Source organism: Salmo salar, chromosome ssa01 (genome assembly GCF_905237065.1).
Source record: "Salmo salar chromosome ssa01, Ssal_v3.1, whole genome shotgun sequence".
Classification (NCBI taxonomy): domain Eukaryota; kingdom Metazoa; phylum Chordata; class Actinopteri; order Salmoniformes; family Salmonidae; genus Salmo; species Salmo salar.
In genome coordinates this window covers 171815389-171831546 of record NC_059442.1, presented here as the reverse complement: position 1 = coordinate 171831546, position 16158 = coordinate 171815389, and the positions used below count along the sequence as shown (strand labels likewise).

At 47.0% G+C, this 16158-nt stretch overlaps 2 protein-coding genes across 6 annotated transcripts in view; both read left to right on the top strand.

Annotated features, from left to right (window-relative positions):
- Positions 1-8918, top strand: part of LOC106572778 (polypyrimidine tract-binding protein 3) — a 121336-nt gene extending 112418 nt beyond the window's left edge. For all 5 annotated transcript variants that reach the window (XM_045694155.1, XM_045694149.1, XM_045694152.1 and 2 more), the window contains 3 exons: positions 331-547; positions 7759-7836; positions 8334-8918. In XM_045694155.1, the coding sequence (XP_045550111.1) occupies positions 331-547; positions 7759-7836; positions 8334-8466 (428 nt within the window). In that variant the 3' untranslated portion in view covers positions 8467-8918. The remainder of the gene's footprint in view (positions 1-330; positions 548-7758; positions 7837-8333) is intronic.
- On the top strand, positions 8772-9431 carry LOC106572693 (adhesive plaque matrix protein-like). The gene is made up of 2 exons (XM_014147082.1): positions 8772-8782; positions 8837-9431. The coding sequence occupies exons 1-2, from the start codon at positions 8772-8774 to the stop codon at positions 9429-9431; spliced, it is 606 nt and encodes a 201-aa protein (XP_014002557.1).
- Positions 9432-16158: the final 6727 nt, after the last annotated feature.

The following is a 16158-nucleotide window of genomic DNA, read 5'->3' as shown; positions in this document are numbered from 1 at the left end:
TCAGAATAACGAATTAGACAGCGTTTTCTTTTGGTAAATCACTAAGGGCTGGTTTACCTAGTTTACCTGGTTTACCTGGTTTACCTGGTTTACCTGGTTTACCTGGTTTACCTGGTCCTGGACTAAAAAAGAGAATCTCCATTGAAAGGGCTTTTTAGTCGAGGTCTTAATTTGTCCAGGAAACCAGTCGTAAATGATCAGTCTGTACAGTTTTCTGACCTGGCCCCTTCTCCTCTCCCTGGTCCTGTTATCTACTGCAAATGGCCAGCAGACATACATAGCTAGCTGTGTGAGGCTGTACTGTGTCTGACTGTCTCTTCTCCCCCCCAGCTATGTCCCACCTGAACGGCCAGCGGCTACACGGTAAGGTGATCAGAGTGACCATCTCTAAGCACCAGACGGTCCAGCTGCCCAGGGAGGGACAGGAAGACCAGGGCCTCACTAAAGACTTCAGCGGCTCCCCGCTACACCGCTTCAAGAAGCCTGGATCCAAGAACTTTCAGAACATCTTCCCTCCCTCTGCCACCCTCCATCTCTCCAACATCCCGTGAGATTCACTATACCTCCCTCTTCCTCCTCTCCAACTATACCTCCCTCTTCCTCCTCCTCTCCAACTATACCTCCCTCCTCTTCCTCCTCTCCAACTATACTTCCCTCCTCCTCCTCTCCAACTATACCTCCCTCTTCCTCCTCCTCTCCAACTATATTTCCCTCCTCCTCCTCTCCAACTATACCTCCCTCTTCCTCCTCTCCAACTATACCTCCCTCTTCCTCCTCCTCTCCAACTATACCTCCCTCCTCTTCCTCCTCTCCAACTATACCTCCCTCCTCTTCCTCCTCTCCAACTATACCTCCCTCTTCCTCCTCCTCTCCAACTATACCTCCCTCCTCCTCCTCTCCAACTATACCTCCCTCTTCCTCCTCTCCAACTATACCTCCCTCTTCCTCCTCTCCAACTATACCTCCCTCCTCCTCCTCCTCTCCAACTATACCTCCCTCCTCCTCCCTCCTCTCCAACTATACCTCCCTCCTCCTCCTCTCCAACTATACCTCCCTCTTCCTCCTCTCCAACTATACCTCCCTCCTCCTCCTCTCCAACTATACCTCCCTCTTCCTCCTCCTCTCCAACTATACCTCCCTCCTCCTCCTCTCCAACTATACCTCCCTCCTCCTCCTCCTCTCCAACTATACCTCCCTCTTCCTCCTCTCCAACTATACTTCCCTCCTCCTCCTCTCCAACTATACCTCCCTCCTCCTCCTCTCCAACTATACCTCCCTCCTCCTCCTCTCCAACTATACCTCCCTCCTCCTCCTCTCCAACTATACCTCCCTCTTCCTCCTCTCCAACTATACTTCCCTCCTCCTCCTCTCCAACTATACCTCCCTCCTCTTCCTCTCCAACTATACCTCCCTCTTCCTCCTCTCCAACTATACCTCCCTCCTCCTCCTCCTCTCCAACTATACCTCCCTCTTCCTCCTCTCCAACTATACCTCCCTCTTCCTCCTCTCCAACTATACCTCCCTCTTCCTCCTCTCCAACTATACCTCCCTCTTCCTCCTCTCCAACTATACCTCCCTCCTCCTCCTCTCCAACTATACTTCCCTCCTCCTCCTCTCCAACTATACCTCCCTCCTCTTCCTCCTCTCCAACTATACCTCCCTCCTCCTCCCCCTCTCCAACTATACCTCCCTCTTCCTCCTCCTCTCCAACTATACCTCCCTCCTCTTCCTCCTCTCCAACTATACCTCCCTCCTCCTCCTCTCCAACTATACCTCCCTCTTCCTCCTCCTCTCCAACTATACTTCCCTCCTCCTCCTCTCCAACTATACCTCCCTCTTCCTCCTCTCCAACTATACCTCCCTCTTCCTCCTCCTCTCCAACTATATTTCCCTCCTCCTCCTCTCCAACTATACCTCCCTCTTCCTCCTCTCCAACTATACCTCCCTCCTCCCCCTCTCCAACTATACCTCCCTCCTCCTCCTCTCCAACTATACCTCCCTCTTCCTCCTCTCCAACTATACCTCCCTCCTCCCCCTCTCCAACTATACCTCCCTCCTCCCCCTCTCCAACTATACCTCCCTCTTCCTCCTCTCCAACTATACCTCCCTCCTCCCCCTCTCCAACTATACCTCCCTCCTCTTCCTCCTCTCCAACTATACCTCCCTCCTCCCCCTCCAACTATACCTCCCTCTTCCTCCTCTCCAACTATACCTCCCTCTTCCTCCTCCTCTCCAACTATATTTCCCTCCTCCTCCTCTCCAACTATACCTCCCTCCTCCTCCTCTCCAACTATACCTCCCTCCTCCCCCTCTCCAACTATACCTCCCTCCTCCTCCTCTCCAACTATACCTCCCTCTTCCTCCTCTCCAACTATACCTCCCTCCTCCTCCTCTCCAACTATACCTCCCTCCTCCTCCTCTCCAACTATACCTCCCTCTTCCTCCTCTCCAACTATACCTCCCTCTTCCTCCTCTCCAACTATACCTCCCTCCTCCCCCTCTCCAACTATACCTCCCTCTTCCTCCTCTCCAACTATACCTCCCTCCTCCCCCTCTCCAACTATACCTCCCTCCTCTTCCTCCTCTCCAACTATACCTCCCTCCTCCTCCTCCTCTCCAACTATACCTCCCTCCTCCCCCTCTCCAACTATACCTCCCTCCTCCTCCTCCTCTCCAACTATACCTCCCTCCTCCCCCTCTCCAACTATACCTCCCTCCTCCTCCTCTCCAACTATACCTCCCTCCTCCTCCCCCTCTCCAACTATACCTCCCTCCTCCTCCTCCTCTCCAACTATACCTCCCTCCTCCCCCTCTCCAACTATACCTCCCTCCTCCTCCTCTCCAACTATACCTCCCTCCTCCCCCCTCTCCAACTATACCTCCCTCTTCCTCCTCTCCAACTATACCTCCCTCCTCCTCCTCTCCAACTATACCTCCCTCCTCCCCTCTCCAACTATACCTCCCTCCTCCTCCTCTCCAACTATACCTCCCTCCTCCCCCTCTCCAACTATACCTCCCTCCTCCTCCTCTCCAACTATACCTCCCTCTTCCTCCTCTCCAACTATACCTCCCTCCTCCCCCTCTCCAACTATACCTCCCTCCTCTTCCTCCTCTCCAACTATACCTCCCTCCTCCTCCTCTCCAACTATACCTCCCTCCTCTTCCTCCTCTCCAACTATACCTCCCTCTTCCTCCTCTCCAACTATACCTCCCTCTTCCTCCTCTCCAACTATACCTCCCTCCTCTTCCTCCTCTCCAACTATACCTCCCTCTTCCTCCTCTCCAACTATACCTCCCTCCTCCCCCTCTCCAACTATACCTCCCTCCTCCTCCCCCTCTCCAACTATACCTCCCTCTTCCTCCTCTCCAACTATACCTCCCTCCTCCTCCTCTCCAACTATATTTCCCTCCTCCTCCTCTCCAACTATACCTCCCTCCTCCCCCTCTCCAACTATACCTCCCTCCTCTTCCTCCTCTCCAACTATACCTCCCTCCTCCTCCTCTCCAACTATACCTCCCTCCTCCTCCTCTCCAACTATACCTCCCTCCTCCTCCTCCTCTCCAACTATACCTCCCTCCTCCTCCCCCTCTCCAACTATACCTCCCTCCTCCTCCTCTCCAACTATACCTCCCTCCTCCTCTCCAACTATACCTCCCTCTTCCTCCTCCTCTCCAACTATACCTCCCTCCTCCTCCTCTCCAACTATACCTCCCTCCTCCCCCTCTCCAACTATACCTCCCTCCTCTTCCTCCTCCTCTCCAACTATACCTCCCTCCTCCTCCTCTCCAACTATACCTCCCTCCTCCTCCTCTCCAACTATACCTCCCTCCTCCCCCTCTCCAACTATACCTCCCTCTTCCTCCTCTCCAACTATACCTCCCTCCTCCTCCTCTCCAACTATACCTCCCTCCTCCTCCTCTCCAACTATACCTCCCTCTTCCTCCTCTCCAACTATACCTCCCTCTTCCTCCTCCTCTCCAACTATACTTCCCTCCTCCTCCTCTCCAACTATACCTCCCTCTTCCTCCTCTCCAACTATACCTCCCTCCTCCTCCTCTCCAACTATACCTCCCTCTTCCTCCTCTCCAACTATACCTCCCTCTTCCTCCTCTCCAACTATACCTCCCTCTTCCTCCTCTCCAACTATACCTCCCTCTTCCTCCTCTCCAACTATACCTCCCTCTTCCTCCTCTCCAACTATACCTCCCTCCTCCTCCTCTCCAACTATACCTCCTCCCTCCTCCTCCTCTCCAACTATACCTCCCTCTATAGACTAGCTCCATGCTGATAGTCTAGGTAGGTCTATAGACTAGCTCCATGCTGATAGCCTAGGTAGGTCTATAGACTAGCTCCATGCTGATAGCCTAGGTAGGTCTATAGACTATCCCCATGCTGATAGCCTAGGTAGGTCTATAGACCAGCTCCATGCTGATAGCCTAGGTATGTCTATAGACTAGCTCCATGCTGATAGCCTAGGTAGGTCTATAGACTATCCCCATGCTGATAGCCTAGGTAGGTCTATAGACTAGCTCCATGCTGATAGCCTAGGTAGGTCTATAGACTAGCTCCATGCTGATAGCCTAGGTAGGTCTATAGACTATCCCCATGCTGATAGCCTAGGTAGGTCTATAGACTAGCCCCATGCTGATAGCCTAGGTAGGCCTATAGACTAGCTCCATGCTGATAGCCTAGGTAGGTCTATAGACTAGCCCCATGCTGATAGCCTAGGTAGGTCTATAGACTAGCCCCATGCTGATAGTCTAGGTAGGTCTATAGACTAGCCCCATGCTGATAGCCTAGGTAGGTCTATAGACTAGCCCCATGCTGATAGCCTAGGTAGGTCTATAGACTAGCTCCATGCTGAATGGACAGCATTAAAAAAAGGTAATATAACAAGTAATAGATTACTTTCTATGCAAAATGATAGTGTTACAAGATTACTTTTGTTAAATGTAAGGAGTCCCAACGCTGGTCACAAGAGAACTGTAGCCAGGTTTTCTTAGGATAAGGGCTGGTAGATTAGAAACCGTATGCTTTCAAAAAAGCATTATTTCCATGAAGTTATATTGAAACAGAAAAGCCTATTTTTTATTTTATTTTTTATTTTATTTCACTTTTATTTAACAAGGTAGGCCAGTTGAGAACAAGTTCTCATTTACAACTGCGACCTGGCCAAGATAAAGCAAAGCAGTGCAACAAAAACAACAACACAGAGTTACACATAAACAAACGTACAGTCATTAACACAATAGAAAAATCTATGTACAGTGTGTGCAAATGTAGAAGAGTTAGAGAGGTAAGGCAATAAATAGGCCGTAGAGAATGCAAAAATAAATAATTAGCATTAACACTAGAGTGATAGATGTGCAGATGATGATGTGCAAGTAGAGATACTGGGGTGCAAAAGAGCAAGAGGGTAAGTAATAATATGGGGATGAGGTAGTTGGGCGGGCTATTTACAGATGGGCTGTGTACAGGTACAGTGATCGGTAAGCTGCTCTGACTGCTGATGCTTAAAGATAGAGAGGGAGATATAAGACTCCAGCTTCAGTGATTTTTGCAATTCGTTCCAGTCATTGGCAGCAGAGAACTGGAAGGAAAGGCGGCCAAAGGGAGTGTTGGCTTTGGGTATGACCAGTGAAATATACCTGCTGGAGAGCGTGCTACGGGTGGGTGTTGCTATGGTGACCAGTGAGCTGAGATAAGGCGGGGCTTTACCAAGCAAAGACTTATAGATAACTTGTAGCCAGTGGGTTTGGCGACGAATATGTAGTGAGGGCCAGACAACGAGAGCATACAGGTCGCATTGGTGGGTAGTATATGGGGCTTTGGTGACAAAACAGATGGCACTGTGTTAGACTGCATCCAGTTTGTTGAGTAGCGTGTTGGAGGCTATTTTGTAAATGACATCGCCGAACTCAAGGATCAGTAGGATAGTCAGTTTTACGAGGGTATGTTTGGCAGCATGAGTGAAGGAGGCTTTGTTGCAAAATAGGACGCCGATTCTAGATTTAATTTTGGATTGGAGATGTTTGATGTGAGTCTGGAAGGAGAGTTTACAGTCTAACCAGACACCCAGGTATTTGTAGTTGTCCATGTATTCTAAGTCAGAACCGTCCAGAGTAGTGATGCTGGACGGACGGGCAGGTGCAGGCAGCGATCGGTTGAAGAGCATGCATTTAGTTTTACTTGCATTTAAGAGCAGTTGGAGGCCACGGAAGGAGAGTTGTATGGCATTGAAGCTCATTTGGAGGTTTGTTAGCACAGTGTCCAAAGAAGGGCCAGATGTATACTGAATGGTGTCGTCTGCGTAGAGGTGGATCAGAGAATCACCAGCAGCAAGAGCAACATCATTGATGTAAACAGAGAAGAGAGTCAACCCGAGAATTGAACCCTGTGGCACACCCATAGAGACTGCCAGAGGTCTGGACAACAGGCCCTCCGATTTGACACACTGAACTTTATCTGAGAAGTAGTTGGTGAACCAGGCTAGACAGTCATTTGAGATGCCAAGGCTGTTGAGTCTGCCGATAAGAATGTGGTGATTGACAGAGTCGAAAGCCTTGGCCAGGTCGATGAAGACGGCTGCACAGTATTGTCATTTATCGATGCCGGTTATGATATAATTTAGGACCTTGAGCATGGCTGCGGTGCACCCGTGACCAGCTCGGAAACCAAATTGCATAGTGGAGAAGGTACGGTGGGATTCGAAATGGTCGGTGATCTGTTTGTTGACTTGGCTTTCAAAGACCTTAGAAAGGCAGGGTAGGATAGTTATAGGTCTATAACAGTTTGAGTCTAGAGTGTTACCCCCTTTGAAGAGGGGGATGATCGCAGCAGCTTTCCAATCTTTGGGGATCTCAGACGATACGAAAGAGAGATTGAATAGGCTAGTAATAGGGGTTGCAACAATTTCTGCAGATAATTTTAGAAAGAGAGGGTCCAGATTGTCTAGCCCGGCTGATTTGTAGGGTCCAGATTTTGCAGCTCTTTCAGAACATCAGCCGTCTGGATTTGGGTGAAGGAGAAGCAGGGTGAGGCTTGGGAAAGTTTCTGCAGGGGGTGCTGAGATGTTGGCCGAGGTAAGGGTAGCCAGGTGGAAAGCATGGCCAGCCGTAGAGAAATGCTTATTGAAACTATCGATTATCGTGGATTTATCGGTGGTGACAGTGTTTCCTAGCCTCAGTGCAGTGGGCAGCTGGGAGGAGGTGCTCTTATTCTCCATTAACTTTAGTGTCCCAAAACCTTTTTGGAGTTAGTACTACAGGAGGCAAATTTCTGTTTGAAAAAGCTATCCTTAGCTTTCCTAACTGACTCAGTATATTGGTTCCTGACTTCCCTGAAAAGTTGCATATCACGGGGGCTATTCGATGCTAATGCATAACGCCACAGGATGTTTTTGTGCTGGTCGAGGGCAGTCAAGTCTGGAGTGAACCGAGGGCTATATCTGTTCTTAATTCTACGTTTTTTGAATGGGGCATTGCTTATTTAAGACGGAGAGGAAAGCACTTTTGAAGAACAACCAGGCATCCTCTACCGACGGGATGAGGTCAATATCCTTCCAGGATACCCGGGCCAGGTCGATTAGAAAGGCCTGCTCGCTGAAGTGTTTTAGGGAGCATTTGACAGTGATGAGGGGTGGTCTATTAGGCAAGTTGCTGCAGGGGGGCAAGGTGGTCTATTTCAGTAGAGATACTAAACATGGTGTTAAAACTATACATTCCTTCCTTTGTAACCCGTCCGTCTCCTTCCAACAGCCCGTCTATAACAGATGACATCCTGAAGGACCTTTTCTCTGGAAATGGATACACAGTCAAGGCCTTCAAGTTCTTCCAGTGAGTTCTCTTTCAGACACCTACAGTACTTCTTCTACTTCCTCAATACTTCTGCAATACACAGCATACATGTTTTAATGAGTATAAACCTAGAGCAGGTCTTGTAGGTTTACATCTATCTAGTCCAGGGCTCTCCAACCCTGTTCCTGGAGAGATACCATCCTGTAGGTTTACATCTATGTAGTCCAGGGCTCTCCAACCCTGTTCCTGGAGAGATACCATCCTGTAGGTTTACATCTATGTAGTCCATGACTCTCTGACCCTGTTCCTGGAGAGATACCGTCAGCCAAGTACCTCTAGTCAGTCAAATATCACATTCAACATAAATAAATATTAGGCATGGCAAATTGTATAGAATTGCAAGAAAATTAACCCCACTCCACTTTCTCTGCACTATACTCATGATTTAGAATTAATGTTCCTTTGGAGATCTATTTATCTATCCATGCATCCACCTATCTTATCCTGTCTCTCTGTCTGTGTGTCTGTCCTCTCAGGAAGGACCGTAAGATGGCTCTGATCCAGTTGGGTTCAGTGGAGGAGGCCATCCAGGCCCTGATCGACCTCCACAACCACGACCTGGGAGAGAACCATCACCTCCGCGTGTCCTTCTCCAAGAGCACCATCTGACCAGCCTCACCCCACTTCCCCACTTCCTCACCCCCTAGGGCCTCACTCCTGGGCTGGGCTAGCGGCAGTGAGGGACAGAATGACCCACTTTGACTTAAAAACAACAACAGACAATTGACTAGTTTAGATGATATTGTTGAGTAATAGACTACTGTAATGCAAGGCCTTCAGATAGAGACTGAGCTGGTCTGGAGGGTGTGATGGTTGATTTATTCAGGGCAAGGAAGAGAACAGTGAGTTGGGATGAGGTGGCATGGTGAATCATTAAATCCTTTATCTGGCATTATAGGACCCTAACCCACGGGATGGGAGAGAGGTATTCAACACTCTTGGGAGGTTTCTGCCAAGTATAACACAGATACACCTACAGACCCACCACCTACAGACCCACCACCTACAGACCCACCACCTATAGACCCACCACCTACAGACCCACCACCTACAGACCCACCTACAGACCCACCACCTACAGACCCACCACCTACAGACCCACCTACAGACCCACCACCTACAGACCCACCACCTACAGACCCACCACCTACAGACCCACCACATACAGACACACCTACAGACCCACCTACAGACCCACCACCTACAGACCCACCACCTACAGACCCACCTACAGACCCACCACCTACAGACCCACCTACAGACCCACCACCTACAGACCCACCACCTACAGACCCACCACCTACAGACCCACCTACAGACCCACCACCTACAGATCCACCTACAGACCCACCACCTACAGACCCACCACCTACAGACCCACCTACAGACCCACCTACAGACCCACCACCTACAGACCCACCTACAGACCCACCACCTACAGACCCACCTACAGACCCACCTACAGACCCACCACCTACAGACCCACCTACAGACCCACCACCTACAGACCCACCTACAGACCCACCACCTACAGACCCACCTACAGACCAACCCCCCTCCTCTCCTTATTGTAACATTATAACTGAAGCACCAACGCCCCTCTACTCCTTAACTAACAGCACACCAACGCCCCTCTACTCCTTAACAAACAGCACACCAACGTCATGTAGTGGTGAACTGTGAACATCGTTGTTGTTTAAACCACGTGTACCTGTAGTCTGGCTTCTCTTCAGTTACCGGATGACTTACCGGATGACTTACCGGTTACCGGATGACTTACCGGATGACTTACCGGATGAGAATAAACAGATGAATCCGAGACACAACGTGTTTAACGGTCGTTATCACGGACGCGGAGGAAGGATCGAAGGGCTGATGAAGCCGATAGCGACGCTCCTTCTGACCAATGGGCCGCCTCCATTTTGAAGTAACATTAGGACATTGATTGAGGGGGACCAATGATCAGGCCTCCTCCTCATCCTCTGTGACGTCACGGTGTGATATCATCGTGGCTCAAAGCTGAGTATCAGAGTAGCTCCGCTAAACGTTTGTACCACACCACTCAGATCACCATGACAACAACAACAGCTGTTTTGTTTTGTTTAACAGTGATTGGTTATCATTGAAATGTCAAAAAGAGAGTGAAACAGTTAAAAGGGGAATGTAATTTACTGTGCAGAGTCCTTGGACCAGACCAGGGAGTACAGTAGACTCCAGTAATGACCTGTGAATCATAGGCATAGCTAATTCAATGTGCTTTAATTTTGACCCTGAGGTCTGGTCTATCCACCGTTCAGAACAGCCTCCCAGAGCCATAGTCCAGGGTTGTATTCAATAGAAACTAACGGAGAAAAAAAAAACATACCGAAACAGGGATGAACTATCCTGAACCTGGTCCAATAAGAAACTCTTGTTTTCAGGGCCTCCCAAGTGGCGCAGCTGTCTAAGGCATCACTACAGACCCGGGTTCGATCCCAGGCTGTGTCACAGCCGGCCGTGACCAGGAAACCCATGAGGCGGCACACAAGTCGCTCAGCATTGTTTGGATTAGGGGAGGGTTTGGCCAGCCGTCGTGTCCTTGTCCTATCACGATATAGCGACTCCTTGTGGCGGGCCGGGCGCCTGCAAGCTGACTTCAGTCACCAGCTGGACGGTGTTTCCTCCGACACATTGGTGCGGATGGCTTTTGGGTTAAGCAAGCAGTGCGGCTTGGCAGGGTCATGTTTCAGGAGGACGCATGGCACTCGACCTTTGCCTCTCCCGAGTCCGTAGGGGAGTTTCAGCGATGGGACTGTAACAAACAAAACTCTTGTTTTCCGTTGCAAACCGCTTTGCTACTTTGTACACTACTGAATACGACCCAGGTCAACTGGCCCACACCGGACTGCACAGCTCCGCTTGGCTGGAGGAGAACCTCTGCTGAGAGGGGAATGGACATGTGAATGTCCCAAATAGCACCCTATTCCCTATCCAGTACACAAAGTAGGTCACTAAATATGGAATATTTTGCCATTTGGGATGCATCCCATGTCTGTCTGTCTCCCGTAGCGATGGTCTGTCTGTCTCCCATAGCGATGGTCTGTCTGTCTCCCATAGCGATGGTCTGTCTGTCTCCCATAACGATGGTCTGTCTGTCTGTCTCCCGTAGCGATGGTCTGTCTGTCTCCCGTAGCGATGGTCTGTCTGTCTCCCATAGCGATGGTCTGTCTGTCTCCCATAGCGATGGTGTGTCTGTCTCCCATAGCGATGGTCTGTCTGTCTCCCATAGCGATGTCGTCTGTCTGTCTGTCTGTCTGTCTGTCTGTCTGGCTCTCGTAACGATGGTTTTGGATGATGGGAATAACAGCGGATCTGTTTGTTAGCCCTGATCTGACCTGTGACCCTGATCTGACGTCTTTAATTCGATTCAAACGTTTTCTATTTTTCTTCAACAGATGAGAGCTTCGGTGTCCTGGCACTTATGGCCTTGTTCTACCTTGTTCTTATTCACTCTGTCCCCGATCCTGTCCCTCTCCTTGTCTCTCTTCTGGGTGTCCACCTCTCCATCCCACACAGTTAGCAGAGTGGATTGGCTCCCCTCTCTTTCACCCTGCAGTTTTACAGATCATCCATGCGTCCATATGGGATCAAACCAAAAAAAGAGATGACAGTGAGTTGTCCTTCAGAAACCAAGAGATGGTCCATGTGGATTCCCTTCTAGAATGGATTCCTTCTGATTCTATGGGTTCTCTCCGGGTGCTGTGTCCTTCAGAAACCAAGAGATGGTCCATGTGGATTCCCTTCTAGAATGGATTCCTTCTGATTCTATGGGTTCTCTCCGGGTGCTGTGTCCTTCAGAAACCAAGAGATGGTCCATGTGGATTCCCTTCTAGAATGGATTCCTTCTGCTTCTATGGGTTCTCTCCAGGTGCTGTCTGTCTGGTGCTGCTGTGTTCTAGCCTTAACATTCCAAGGAGGGTCATGTGGACCCGCTGAGTAGCATTCTGGGTAATTTAGGACTGTGTCTGTGTCAACTAACCTTTATTTAACTAGGCTAGTCAGTTAAGAACAAATTCTTATTTACAATGACGGCCTAGGAACAGTGGGTTAGCTGCCTTGTTCAGGCGCAGAACGACAGAGTTTTACCTTGTCAGCTCGGGGATTTGACCTTGCAACCTTTTGGTCACTAGTCCAACGCTCTAACCACTACGCTACCCATGTCATGTCTCATAATAGCCAGGGGAAGAAGAATACTAATAAAAATATCCCCAAGTCAAGAGATGGTGTCCCTGTTAAGATTTACCTTAAGCTAAACAACGGTAAATCCTTCTACAACAACAAAAAGAAAGAGAAATCAATTGAAATAATTGTTTTGAAGTTTACAATCTTAACAAAAAGCAGAACGATTCAAGTCTATATCCTAAATGATTGTCAAGATTCTTTAAAGAAAAATAAAACTTTACTTATTTTTTTGGTCATTTTATTCTTTTTTTTCTAGAAGAGAAGAAAAGTCATGTGAAAACCTCACTGGGTTTTTTGTACCACTATAATCAGACGAGAAATCAGAATCATATTTACTGTGTATTTACTTCTTACGTGCCTTACGATGTAATGTGTTCATAATCAATAGGTTTTAGACAGTGTCTGTCTATCAAATCGCACCCTATCCCCACTGTATGATGCATTAATTGAAAGTAGTGCACTAGATAGGGAATAGGGTGTAATTTGAGACTGGACACTATCTTATGTACTATCTATCTATCTGGTGACAGATTTGATTCATGTAGAGAACTGTTGTTTTATATGTTGGCTGTATTATATGATCTTTTTTGAAATGGAAGTAAATGTTTGGTGCTTTGAGTGAACAGGAAACTCTGAAATACCATTGTTTGTGTGTACCGTGGGCCTCTCTCTATCCCTGTAGGTGTTTTTAACACATTTATCAGAATCATTATTTAACAGTTTGAAGACTTATTCAAAAGTCTTCACTTATTTGGGACTTGGATGTACGCATGTATAATGTGTTGTTACTCGCTTTAGGTTTTCACATTTTAAACAGTTTTTAGAAATTTTTTTTCATTATTTTTTATTTTTCTAAACGGTTTTATTAGCTCGCTTGTCAAGCAGCTCTACAGCAGCATCCTCAGAATGCATGCCTTGTTATGCAAATGTAACTCCGCTGTATTTTTACAATCTATTGAAGAAAATACTGACTTGCTTAACAAATCAGGTGAGATCCCCCCCAAAAAAGGGCTTAGGTTTCTACAGTAAAAGTGAAGCCAGTTTCTACAGTCGAAGTGAAGCCAGTTTCTACAGTAGAAGTGAAGCAGGTTTCTACAGTAGACGTGAAGCCAGTTTCTACAGTAGAAGTGAAGCCAGTTTCTACAGTAGAAGTGAAGCAGGTTTCTACAGTAGAAGTGAAGCCAGTTTCTACAGTAGAAGTGAAGCCAGTTTCTACAGTAGAAGTGAAGCCAGTTTCTACAGTAGAAGTGAAGCCAGTTTCTACAGTAGAAGTGAAGCCGGTTTCTACAGTAGACGTGAAGCCAGTTTCTACAGTAGACGTGAAGCCGGTTTCTACAGTAGAAGTGAAGCCAGTTTCTACAGTAGAAGTGAAGCCGGTTTCTACAGTAGAAGTGAAGCCAGTTTCTACAGTAAAAGTGAAGCCAGTTTCTACAGTAAAAGTGAAGCCAGTTTCTACAGTAGAAGTGAAGCCGGTTTCTACAGTAGAAGTGAAGCCAGTTTCTACAGTAGAAGTGAAGCCGGTTTCTACAGTAAAAGTGAAGCCAGTTTCTACAGTAAAAGTGAAGCCAGTTTCTACAGTAGAAGTGAAGCAGGTTTCTACAGTAGAAGTGAAGCCAGTTTCTACAGTAGAAGTGAAGCCAGTTTCTACAGTAGAAGTGAAGCCGGTTTCTACAGTAGAAGTGAAGCCGGTTTCTACAGTAGACGTGAAGCCGGTTTCTACAGTAGACGTGAAGCCGGTTTCTACAGTAGAAGTGAAGCCAGTTTCTACAGTAGAAGTGAAGCCGGTTTCTACAGTAGAAGTGAAGCCGGTTTCTACAGTAGAAGTGAAGCCGGTTTCTACAGTAAAAGTGAAGCCAGTTTCTACAGTAGAAGTGAAGCCAGTTTCTACAGTAGAAGTGAAGCCAGTTTCTACAGTAGAAGTGAAGCCAGTTACTACAGTAGAAGTTAAGCCAGTTTCTACAGTAAAAGTGAAGCCAGTTTCTACAGTAAAAGTGAAGCCAGTTTCTACAGTAGAAGTGAAGCCAGTTTCTACAGTAGAAGTGAAGCCAGTTTCTACAGTAAAAGTGAAGCCAGTTTCTACAGTAGAAGTGAAGCCAGTTTCTACAGTAGAAGTGAAGCCAGTTTCTACAGTAGAAGTGAAGCCAGTTTCTACAGTAACAGTGAAGCCAGTTTCTACAGTAAAAGTGAACTGTTCTTATAGTATGCTTGTAGTGAGCAGATTACACAATACACATTGAGGGACAATCAGTGGTAGTGTTTCACTCAATGACTGAAAGATGCTTGGGTATGAAATGGTACCCTATTCCCTATATAGTGCACTGCTGTTGACCGGTTATCATTTCATTTTCAAATCCACCTGGATAGATAGGCTATGTACGTTAGTAAAGCAGGGTATAATGTTATTCTATGTGATGCGTACATTACCTAGGTTTATTCTTCCTCTGACGTTGAGGCCCACAAACACCCTCTCAGGTCATTTCAGGTTTTCCTCCATTTTGCTGTTTTTGAGTGAAGCTGTTTAGAAAATGTCCCATCTTGTTTTTTTGTTTTTTGCTGTAATCTTATTTGACTTATTACTCATATTATACATTTTAGGGTATTTTTCATTTGATCTGCAGTGATAACGTGTTTTATTAGAATATTTTCTTTAAAAAAGGTAAAAACTGGTTATGGTTGTCTGTCACTCTGTTTTTCATAACAACAGTTTTTTTGTTGTTGTTGTTGCTGAAAACCCCTGAGGATGTGTCCCCAATAGCAACCTATTTCCTATATATAGTGCAGTACTTCTGACCCGGGCTCTGACCTCGGCCCAATGCTGTTGGTTGCATCAAAAATAGTAGGGATTAGTATGCAGGAAATAGGACTGTGGTGTCTGAGGGCTGGTTCAGACTGTGAACCTCACAAACCACCATCCTGGTTATTTATGCAGAAGAGGTTCACGTCTTAGTTTAGCTCTGGTCCAGGGAGTTTAAGTGAGGCTTGCTGATGCTGAGCTCCATGTGACGCCCTGGACCAGAGCTATCGAGCTGCCTCGGTCATGGTCTTCATCATTCCTATCTTTCTGTGGGTTGATTCTCTCACGTCTAAAAGCGATGTTATTGAAAACCTTTTTTTCCATTTCTGAACAGGAAAGAAGCCAGACATGACTCTAAACCTTTTGTATCATCATGAAAGAGGATTATTCTAGAATGGCTGAATGTTCTATGTCTCTAACCTTCAGATCGAACCACAAAGCGCTCTCTACATCTCTGTCCCGACTGAATAGTTTCAAGGTTCGCATCCCAAATGGCACCCTGTTCCCTATGTAGGGCCACTGGTCAAAAGTAGTGCACTAAATAGGGAATAGGGTGCTATTTGGGAGGCAGACCAAGTCACGTCTTAACTCAGGCAGCATAGTTCAGCCATGATGAAAGACTTTAAGCCTTCTTTTCAATTGTGACTAACATTTTACATTATCAAACGGACTGAGACACAAAATCCTTTTTTTATACTGAATCGTCACAAACAACAGAAACCAAACCGGACCAAAGTTGATGTGCCTTTCATTGATCTGTTATTCATCTCCTCGTTCCATCCTTCATCACTACCGTTTAAATGAAAGTCCGTCATTGTTCTTGACGAGATCGTTGCTTCCATCAAAAAAAAGGAGTTACGGTATGAATATATATTTCAGTCAAAATATCATTAATTTACAACATTTTGATAGAAATCTATCTCCATCTTAATGGAATCCATTCCTAGCCTGGTTCAACCAGACTGAACGCTGTGCTCACAACAGAAATGTAATGAAATTAGGTTGGATACCAGGCTTGCCCATTTGTTCCCACTTACCCACATAGCAAAACGCAAAAAAAAGAAATAAAAAAAAGTACTTTTAGCACTGAAACCAAAGGAATTGATTCCTCTATTAGAACTAACTGTTATAATGGCAGAATAGCGACCTTCGCTGGACCCGGGCTCAGTCCCGCATGGGGCGACCCCTCGAATTCGCTACAATAGATTTGCTTTATCTTGGCGCTTTGCGTCCAGCCTCAGAGATTCTAATTAAGTTTTCAAGTGTTTCCTAATTTAAAAAAAATA